The following is a 10,814-nucleotide window of genomic DNA, read 5'->3' as shown; positions in this document are numbered from 1 at the left end:
ATAATGCCCCTACAGCTGAAAGGGCAAGCATCTTTGGTGATGGGGATTCGAACCTGTGACCCTTGGATTACGAGTCAAGTGCTTTAAACATCTGGCCATCCATGTAAGTCCAAATTCCCAGGGTGATGCTCATATTTGAGCTTTAAGCATACCATGGCAGAAGTTGTCTTCCAACTTCTTGATTTGTCTTAACCAAGTTGGTCACACACTTAGGATCATCATCCTGCTGAAACATTTCATTCCTCATGGAATGTCATAATGTATCAGGATCTATCTGTTCTTTTATAATCTCAGTGTGTTAACAATTTTTACCAAGTCTCTAATATTCCTGGAAAAGATGCCACCTCAAAGCTGCATAGATTCACCCCTGATGGTTTTTTGTAACTGTTGCACATTGTAGTGATACTGTCCTCAGTTCCTTTTTTAAATGTACTACAGTTGATTATTGCTGACCAACTTTCAGTTGTGCTTGTTTGTCTCAGCATTTCAATTACAATTATTATTTCAGTCTTTTCGTTAGGTTTTTATGCAGCTACAGATTGTGACTGTAGCAAGATAAACAGTTCTTACTCTCATCAGGTCACTGATGGAAAGTGCGAGCTTTCTTCTAAGCCTGGGTTTGTCTTGCATATAGAATTCAATGATATATGCAGCTTTACATCAATGTAATACACGAAATAACCCTCACTGTCCAAAATAATAGCTACTACAAACTTGTTATGAGATACTTCCTTCCTGGTGGCCATGCTTTATCCAACATACATTCTCGAGAAGTGATACTGACAGCTTTATTTACATAGTCAGTAAGCTGGTATGATTCTATTTGACTGAAACCAGACAATAGATATTTTTTTATATTGTCAGCAACTGTATTGTCTGAGGGGTGATTGGCATGCTTTATAATTATTTTTACCTCATTTTGCATGTATTTTTCATATTCATTAGTAGGTACTGTATTTTTGAAAACCCCCGTGTCCTATACTCTGAAGGTAATTTTTTTTATAATTCTGCTACTTTTGAAGTATTCTAAAGAATAATAAAAGATTATGCTGATATTGAACAAATAAATAAATGATAGCTGTGAAAAATATCTTTTTCCCTGAAGATAGCCTTGAAAATAGGGGTTCATCTTAATCACCAAAAAATATGGAATGTATGTATAAACTGAGAATTTCTTGGCATTCTGGACAAAACATGCCCATCCCTGTACAAGTTATTTGAATAAAAATAACAAATTGTCACCTTCCATATTTGTTATTCTTAAAAACTAATGGTTCTTTCATTTTCTGAAACAAACACAGATTTTACAGATGACAAATTATGGAAATACAATGGAACATAAAGAATACTTTAGAATGCTTTATATCATCTTGTGAATAGAAATAAGAAGTATCCATTCAGAAACAATATTTTTGCCACTTTTTCTCTTGCAGCACTTTCAAAGTTAAAGTGCTTGAAGCACTCTCATACAGTTATAACTAAAAATATTTTCTCAATATTTTTTTATAGTTTACAGAAAGTGTGGGACTGTTTTACATATAAACAAGTTTCCTTCCAATCATTTTATGTAACAAAAACAAATACATATTGAACACTAACATCTTGTAAAGTCAGTGCAATTCACTTCATTTTATGAGAGCCATATTATACGTGTTCCTTCAATTGCACAAAGATTTATTGCAACTATTTTTAAAGAAGCAGTAAATAAAAGTAAATGAGTACACAGTGTAGATGTGGCCTTCATAACACATACAAGAGTTCAGTTTTCTTTATTACTTGTATTATACAGTGTGTATGTTGAAAATGGATTATGAATTTATCAAAATTAATCCAACTGAAAAAGCGTACGATATTAAACATTCACTAAAAGAAGCTTAAACAGTATAATTTACAACACCATTGACACACATATATATATTTATTGTTCAAACAGTTAAGTCACATTCAAGATTTTCTGATATCTCTTCATTGAACACATGAATCAACATATGCTTTGGTATCTCTGAGCCACGAACACGAATTGTGTAACATGCATTTTCCACCTTTTTAAGGCTTTGTCTTAAAGTCTGAATTTTTCTGGAGAACTCTCTTCCTGGTGTATTACCAAATGATAGAAAAGCATCATAAATATTTTGAATGAAGTGACACAGTTGAAAGGGTTCTTCTAGGTTCCCTTGTCCGACACTGTTAATACATTTTCTCATTAACTCACCAGTCAAGTCAGCTATACCAAGCATATAATCCTGTGGAGGAAGAGGTACCTTCACTTGTTTGCTGAGTTGACTGTCTTCTTTACTACTCTGTAAACACAGTTAAATAGTATTTTAATGTTCATGTTGCAGTGATGTGTCGATTACTTAAACAGATTTATCAGTAAATTAAACAGTACTTTTGTCAGCAATATTTTCTAACAATTTGCTATTGATACTAGAGATTACAGCTTTAAAGTAAGCATTAATAATAATAGTAGAAATCTTTTCAACTTCATACAAAAGAGCATATTAATGAACTTGTTTTAATGTTATTTTTATTAAAAAATAAAGTATTATTTAATTTCAAATCTGATTTAACCTTATAAAACTTACAACATCATTTTCTTTGCAGAAAACAAGTTCAGCCTCGAGTTCCTCAAATCCAACTAACCTGTTGTCTTTCAAATAATAGTAGAAACTTACTGCTTCAACATATTCTTGAAGACCTTTTGGGAAAGTAATTAATGTCATTCCTACATATATCAAAGTTTCAAAAGAATTTAACACCATACCAACTGAATTAACCTTTAAATGTAGGTTTTAAGTTAACAAACTACTCTTATAAATATTTAGGTTTTTAACTTTTCCCATTGGTATGAAATCTTAACTTCAGAAAAGTTTAATTAAACAATAAATTGCTGAAAAATTTGAGCAGAATAGGAAATTCAAGAACTCTCTAGCCAAATCTTAAAGAATTTACTAAACATTCCTGAAAGTAAAACTTATTCAATGTCTGAAATATTCTAAATAACTAAAAATATTAAAAGTTAAATTTTAACTTGTTATTTTAAGAATTATTGTATCTTGACAACAATGACATTACGTAAACTCCTACTTTTCAAAACAAATTAATGATATATTTTATGAACCTCTATCAATAATTTAAATCACTGAAATAAAAAATTCATCTCAATTAAATCACCAGGCAAATCATTTTAAATTAGAAATGTTACGAGAATTTAAAGACATTACATACTAGATCTAAAAAAGATATTTTATTTTTTCATTGTTCACTTTTTTCTTTGCATTATTTGATGTTAGAATTATTAAACAGGTTACTTTGCTACTGCACATTTGACATAGGATAGTGAAAGTGTGTAAAAGAATAGGTTACAAAATCACATTATAGTAACCTATATAGATAGTTAAAATAAAACAATAGATACAATTGTTACTTCTGGTACCTGGAGATATGGATCTTAAGAAGTAAAAGATATCTTCATCTTGTAATTGTTCCGCTATCTTTCGTAAATTGCTAGATTGGAGTTCCTTAATTCTAATGCTAGCTTCAGACAGCAGTTTTTCAGCAGTCTCTTCCTTACAGCTATTTGTACAAAGAAAAGAAAGAGATATCTATAGGACACAAAATTGTGTTAAGATTTGTTCTTTAAGATTCTTAATGTAGTTAAATTAATATTTAAAATTATTAAGTGATTTTTCTTTGTTACAATACTCTTCTTTATATAGATAAATGTCTGTGCATAATTTTACATACAGAAACTACTTTTTCTATATGGAAAATATATTTTCATTAGTGCTGCCCTCTATATGCAAAAATGTTTTTTTGCATGACAAAAGCTTTGAACTCCTACTTATCCTATGATTAATGTGGTTCACAGCATCTTCTCATGTAAATCATCATGCAAAATCCCACCACCAATATGAGCTCAACACACCATCCTAATGCATGATTTCTATTTAATTCTACCAAACTGTCAATTCAAGATTAGGCATAAAGGAACACTGGTCTTAAGTGGAAAGGAAGAATGTGAAGTGTTAAATGAGGTTAATACTTACTGGAAATACATTTTTAGTGTAGGAAAATAATAACTTCTGAAACAGTATTTTCCCCCTCTCATAAATAAGGATAGAATTCCACATTAATGAGGTGGAGGGACTGGTGTAAGGGATATAGAGAAGAATACATCTAAGATGTCCAAAGAACACTCTTGAAATGTGACCCCAATTGGAAGAGTATCACATGTGGGAGACTAAACCATTTCTTTACCAAGTATACTCTTCACTCAGTGTGGAAATAGGTGTAACATAAACAGACAAAATGTAGGAGAAGTACATCAAAACAAAAAAACTGCATGGGTTCAAACCCAGAAAGTACCAGAAGCACAATCCTGGATAAGAATAAATGAAGGATCCTCACCGAATGACAGGAATGTGGGTAAAACTAAAAATAAATCTATCATATCCTCTTCTGCTTTACCCATGTAAGCTCATAGGTTAGTACAGTCCAGAACGGGCATATTAATGAAAGAAATATATTGCACAAAAAACATACTGATCTTGTGGAGCACCCAATCTTAAAAATTTGCATTAATGGACATTTGTATACTTCAATACTGTTGAGATCAGCCACTGCACAAAGACAATTTTGGCAGGTTTTCCCATGCAACTTTTTCCAAGCTACCACATGCAACATTATTCTACACTAGATCCAAACCCACAAAGGAGTGACAGAAGTAACTTGTGCAACATTAACTCTGGATAGGACTGCACAAAAGTAGCAGTGTAGGTGTCAGCAAATTGACTGTATAACCACAGTTTACAGGATGACCCAATTCAGGACCTTTTGACATCAACCCTCAAAACACACCACACAGAAGTGGATGAAGAGAGTTATTAGGGGGGGACATACCACTGGAAAGAAAAATAAGATATAGAAAAGATGACTTACCAAATCACAGCTGCACTAATGTTTAGAGAATGGTAACAAACAGAAAGCAACACCCAGAGGAGTAAGAAACAGCCATTTAATGAAGGTAGAGTGATATGAATATATGAGGTATAGTTAACATGCCTGAATGAAGAATTTCTTCCAACAGACAATGGAGGTGAGATGCCAGGGAAAATGTGAGGTGTCTGATCTAATGAGACAACAACTGAAACAGACTGCAGTATGAAGGAGACAGAAAGAAATATGCCAGTCTAATAAGTTCATGAATCCAACCCGTAGAGGTAGAAGGAGAAAGGTCACATCCAGAGGAAAGTTTTCAGTGAGAAAGAAGAATGTCCAGCATGAATGCAGAGTCACCAGAAAACCTGAGGGTCAAGAAAGACCACTCTGTGGGACAAATCTGATTGGGTCAGGAAAAACAACTGGCCATAAAGTTGAAAGCTTATAGAACATGACCTACTATTAGAAGTATCTTTGCTATGTAAGCCCAATACAGTATTTCTAAGGTTCAATCACAAAGGAAACAAGTAGAGTGCCACCTTAGTGACTGATGTAAGTAACAACTATGGAATTGTCTTAGTAGATCATGATGAGTTGTTTCTTACAAAGAAAGAAAATAATCCAAAGCATGTTCACTCTGAGACAATTGACCAGAAACCACCTGCCACCCACACCCCCTAATCATGGAGAGAAACATCAGTGAACAGATGTATATATGTAAAAACTACACTGACAAACACCACACCAACATTATTTATAAAATACAATGTGATAACTGCCACGACTTCTATATTGGAGAAACAAGTAGAAAAATGGAAACCAGATTCAAAGAACATAAAAGTCACCTTCACACATTTTCAACACTGCAAGTCAAATAAACACAACATAACCATAGAAAACACTCAAATACTAAATAAAGAAACAAACATAAACAAATGCAAAATTAAAGAAGCCTTACTTATACAACAACTTAAACCCAAAATAAACCAATATAAAGGAACGCCTTTATACCTATATTAATATAATAAAATAAAATTATATATTCAAACATCTAACACCGCCCTCTACATTTTGACACTCAGTTACACAACCCCTTTCAAACGTGGTCAGCTTCCGGTCAGTTACCTCTTTCTTTGTGAACCTGACGATGACCGAAGAAGGTCGAAACGTTGTTCGCTCTTCTATGTAAAATATTTTCTCAACCCAAGCGAGCCGTTTTGCATATATACATCTGTTCACTGATGTTTCTCTCCATGATCACAAGACCATTGTTTTGTGCCTGGTTTTTGAATAAATTTGGTATTAACTGGAATGTCATATTTTGTTACTAGTTTTTGCCAAATGTTGGTTATTTGTCTGCTGATGTCAGGAATATATGGTATACAGCAGTATATGGTTTCGTGATTTTTTGATTCGAGATATATTTACTTTTGTTGGTTGATTTTGCTTTCTGTCTAGGTGTGTGCGTATAATGTTTTCTACGGTTTGTGGAGGAAACTTATTGATATTGATGAAGTATTGTTTTATTTTGTCTAATTCATCGTTAATTTTATCTGGTGAGCATAGTTTTATGGCTGTGTTTATTTGGTTTCTTAGTATGTTGAGTTTTTGTTTTGTTTCATGTGCTGAGTCCCAAGGAATGTATAGTCCAGTACAGGTGATTTTTCGGTGGATTTCTGTTTTGAATTGTGTGTCGGTTCTTGTAATTTTGAGGTTAAGAAATGATATTTGATTGCTTTCTTCCTGTTCACATCCCAACATTAACTTCACATGTGAAAATATCATTTCTTAACCTCAAGGTCGAAACGTTGTTCGCTCTTCTATGTAAAATATTTTCTCAACCCAAACGAGCCATTTTTGCATATATATTTCTCTACAAGTGGGTTTTCTCGACATCACTGAGTGAACAGATGCATATCGAGATGATGTGAGGGAAGTGGTACCTCTGTCACCATATTACCCTTGTTCATCCATCAAGGAAGAACATCTGTAAGGAAAGGTGGAAAGGTAACTTGGGAGTTCAAGGGATCACAAGAAACATTACACTGTTTGTACAATGTCCACTTAAAAGAACACATATGTGCCTGACCCAAGGGAGAAAGGCTTTTATAAAGCCCAAGTCTCCAAAACTGATACAACCTTGGATGCAGAATGGTCATAAAAACTGAATGCCCCAGATCAAACTCAGGTACATTTTGAAAAGCACATCCACATAGACAAGATATTAGTGTAGACATCAGGAAGGACTTTTCCAACCTGAAAATCCAACCAATTCTAGCTACTTCTGACAACAGCAAACAAGTGTTGAAAAGACTCTAGTTTGGAGTAAGTTAACAGGATCCAATCATCCATATATTGTGGAAGGGCAATCCTTGAGCATATATAATTTCAGCAAAGGCTTTAAGCACCTCATAAAAGATTTATGGAGCTAAGGCAGACCTAAAAGACAAGGTACAAAATTGATATATAACCCTGTAGTGAGCAAACCCAGAGGTAGCATCAGGACCAACGAGAATAGCAATATGGAGATAAGCATTCAAGGCATCTATCTCGGTTATCCACAGACCTAGAAAAAAAAAAAAAAGTTCACTGAAGTGTTCACTGCTGCTCATGGTAGTAAAAAACAGCATAACAGTAAAATGTTGGCTATTGTGACTTGAGTGTCACAAAAGCCACACACTGATGTACAAGATCCAGATAAAAGGCGATGAGTTGGAAATGTGATCAATGCATAGAATAGCCAGGAAAACGTCATTTTTCTGATCCTGGTGGAAACAAGATAGCCAACAAGCAAGACAAGGCTTGATCTGAAAAGCTTATCATGTTGCTCACAAGTCTTCAAGAGAGGACCCTAGCCTATATATATGAATAGGCATGGCCATGACAGCACCAGAGCAGATGGACTTAACTGCAGTACCAGCAAGCTAGTTCCTATAAATATCAACATGTCTAAGTCTTCAGAAAACCTAAATATTAACAGAAGATGAATAAGAATGTGCCAGTTGTTGTTGAATATCAATGAAACAAAGTGAGTACTAATGAGAAGCAACTGTAGGGTCAGTAGAGAGCTAAGAAAGTTGGTGTAAATAGTACAATAAGTGTGCTACATAGCTACTACATGATCCAGAGCAAGAAAAATGGCATACAACTTAGCACTAAACACAGAAACTGTAGAAGGGATTCTGTGAGCAACCACCAAGCCTCAACTAACCATTACAGAACCCACAGAGTTACCTCATTTTGAACCATCCAGGAATAGAAGGATGGTTCAAAAGATGTTCAGCAAGGAGAAGACCCAATTCAACCAGTCATGCTTAGATATGAAGGCCAAAAGAAGGAATTGCAGGCCACCTATTCTGAAAGAGAATGGCCTTTTGAGAAGGTTCATGGGACTCTGTGTACAAACTCTTGACAGTAGAAGTGCAGAAAACTCCTGTGCAGAAATGAAGCTCCAGATGATGAATGGGATCCAGCATCTTCAAGGCCAAGGTCCTGGCAGAACTATAAGCGAGAGACCCATAGTCCAGATTGGTTGGAATGAGAGCATGATAGATCTTGAACAAAGAACATAAGAGATGGAAGAGAGAGAAATGGAGGATATTCAGTGTCTTTGTACACTTGAGATGTAGCTGCTTTGTGTGGCAAATTGAAGTAAGCTTACAGTCAAAGATAATCCCAAGAACTTTGCCTCAAGAAGAACATCACCACCAAGATAGAGCTCAAGATTCTCTGAGAGTTGATGGCCAAAAGATGGTGGAAAAATAAAAAGAACTTAAAGGATGAGAAAAATCTCTCATCAAGAATATCAGCAACTTCCTGGCTCTTGGAGAGCAATATGGAAAGGGGATGGGAAGAATACCTCCTATTGATCTTCCAAATCTTGTCCCATGTCACTTTTGAATTGGTTGTATAAGAGATACTAGTTGTAACTTAATCCAAGTTACTTTTGGTTTTGACATCTAATCTGCCAAGCAGAGGCACAGGCCCACTGAAATGCAATGCAAGTTGAAAGAGTGGGATACCAGCAAAGGGTATCTCAGGCTTGTTTTTGAGCCTTCCATGCCTCCTGGCAGGCAGGACTCCACCATGGATGAAGATGCAATGGAAAATGTGTTGAGATGTTAAGAACAGAGTGAGCAGCTGCCTGTATGATACAGTTCAGTTAGTCACTGCTGTCATGCGATCATATACTAATGGAAGACAGGCGACAGCAAGATCAAGTTCTAAGAGAGCAGTAAAAGAAGGCTAGTTGGCTTGGTCCAAATTCCAGAGAAGCACGCGGGTCAGGTGACACTGACAACAGGCAATCTCCCTCAAAACAATAGGAAAATAATCACTTCCACGAGGGTCACTGTGATCTCTCCATGAAAAGCAAGAGAAAAGTGAAAAAAAGGAAACAGACAGATCAATGGTAGTAAAAGATTGATTAGGTGCATGAAAAAATAAGTATAAGAACCAGTAACCAGTTGTTATTTGAGAGCAAATTCTCTATGGAACAATCCCTCCCATCAATATCAGCACCATCCCAGAAAAGATTGTGTTCATTAATTTCTCCCAGGATTAAAAGGAAGATGGCAACTGTTCAACAAGAGCATCAAGGTCAGATTGATCATAAGTCTCTGGGAGAGGAGTAGAAAAAAACAAGAGTGATGTTACAACCCAAGGAAATACTGATGGCTACCATCTCAAAGGGTGCATGTAGTGACACAGACAAGGTGGGTACACACTGGTCAATTAACAGCACCACCACCCCATGCACTTATCCATCACATTACCTGTAATTCTTGTATAGAGAAAACTAAAACTAGTAGAAGTTGACTTTATTGGTGGGTTTCAGGAATGTTTCCTGTGAGGAATCAGTCAAAGCCTTCATTACATGCAGATCAGAATGGAAATCACACAACAGTTTCATTGTATAACAGTGGCCATTTTACTTAGGTCGAGGAGAACTGGATGTAAAACCCTTATGTTTACAACCACATTATTTTTTCTTTACTACAAGGATCTTGCCCTGGGTCAAGAGGGCAGGTCTCTGTGGGTAGCTGTAGATCACAGTGACTGAGGGTATGAATGAATAACTTCAGCACTGGAGTCCACTTTCTTCAGCCACGCGACAGTCACTAGAAGGAATGGCAAGGACAGAGGCGGGAGTAGACACTGACTTCTCAACTTGATTATTCACCGATATCAAAAGACTCTTCACATGATGTAAAAAGATCCTGATGAAGATACAGAAAGTGCTGTCTGCACACCCACTTCAGCAGAGGAATGTAGTGCAGCAGCATAAGTCTGAGAAATAGCAGGGAACAATGACTTTCAAGCCTCCAGATAAGAAATGTTATTAACACTTTTTAAGTTTTGTACCTCTTTCTCCTCCACTCACTAAGAGCAAGAACATAAGTAAGAAGGATGGGAACCATTACAGTTGATGCAGTGAGGGCCCAGTTGACACTCACAGACATTGTGGTCTTTGCTACCACAACAAGATACCTTTGATTGACTGAACCACTGATGCTGGAAATATCAGAGGAGGTTGGGAACATACGATCACACCTTACAGTTCAGCTAACCTAACTTGACAGTGGCTGGGGGATGTGGTGATATAAACTTAAAAATAAAAACCCTGGCAGGCAGCATAATTCCTTCTTCATGAGTGGAGACATCACGTCACACTGCAGAGTGGCGTATTCACTCTCAACAATAATTCTTCATGAGAAATTAAGAGTAGCAAGGGGAGTTACTTCAGTGGGCATATCCCCAATGGCCTTCAAATTCAAGAGTTCACTGTGTTTAAAAGTGCTTGTTTCCACCAAGATGTCCCTAAACTTAGCTTCCTGACTGACTTGGAGAGCTAGCAAGCCCTTCTAATTCCT

General features: G+C 35.9%; 1 protein-coding gene across 1 annotated transcript; it reads right to left on the bottom strand.

Annotated features, from left to right (window-relative positions):
• Positions 1–1,752: 1,752 nt before the first annotated feature.
• LOC143227329 (translin-associated protein X-like) lies at positions 1,753–8,180 on the bottom strand. The gene is made up of 4 exons (XM_076458784.1): positions 8,176–8,180; positions 3,437–3,576; positions 2,586–2,698; positions 1,753–2,300 (listed from the first exon to the last, which is right to left on the bottom strand). The coding sequence occupies exons 1-4, from the start codon at positions 8,178–8,180 to the stop codon at positions 1,926–1,928; spliced, it is 633 nt and encodes a 210-aa protein (XP_076314899.1). The 3' UTR covers positions 1,753–1,925.
• Positions 8,181–10,814: the final 2,634 nt, after the last annotated feature.

The sequence above is a fragment of the Tachypleus tridentatus genome, chromosome 9, assembly GCF_004210375.1.
Source record: "Tachypleus tridentatus isolate NWPU-2018 chromosome 9, ASM421037v1, whole genome shotgun sequence".
NCBI lineage: Eukaryota > Metazoa > Arthropoda > Merostomata > Xiphosura > Limulidae > Tachypleus > Tachypleus tridentatus.
The sequence above is the reverse complement of the archived record's forward strand: the minus strand, read 5'-3'. Positions and strand labels throughout refer to the sequence as shown.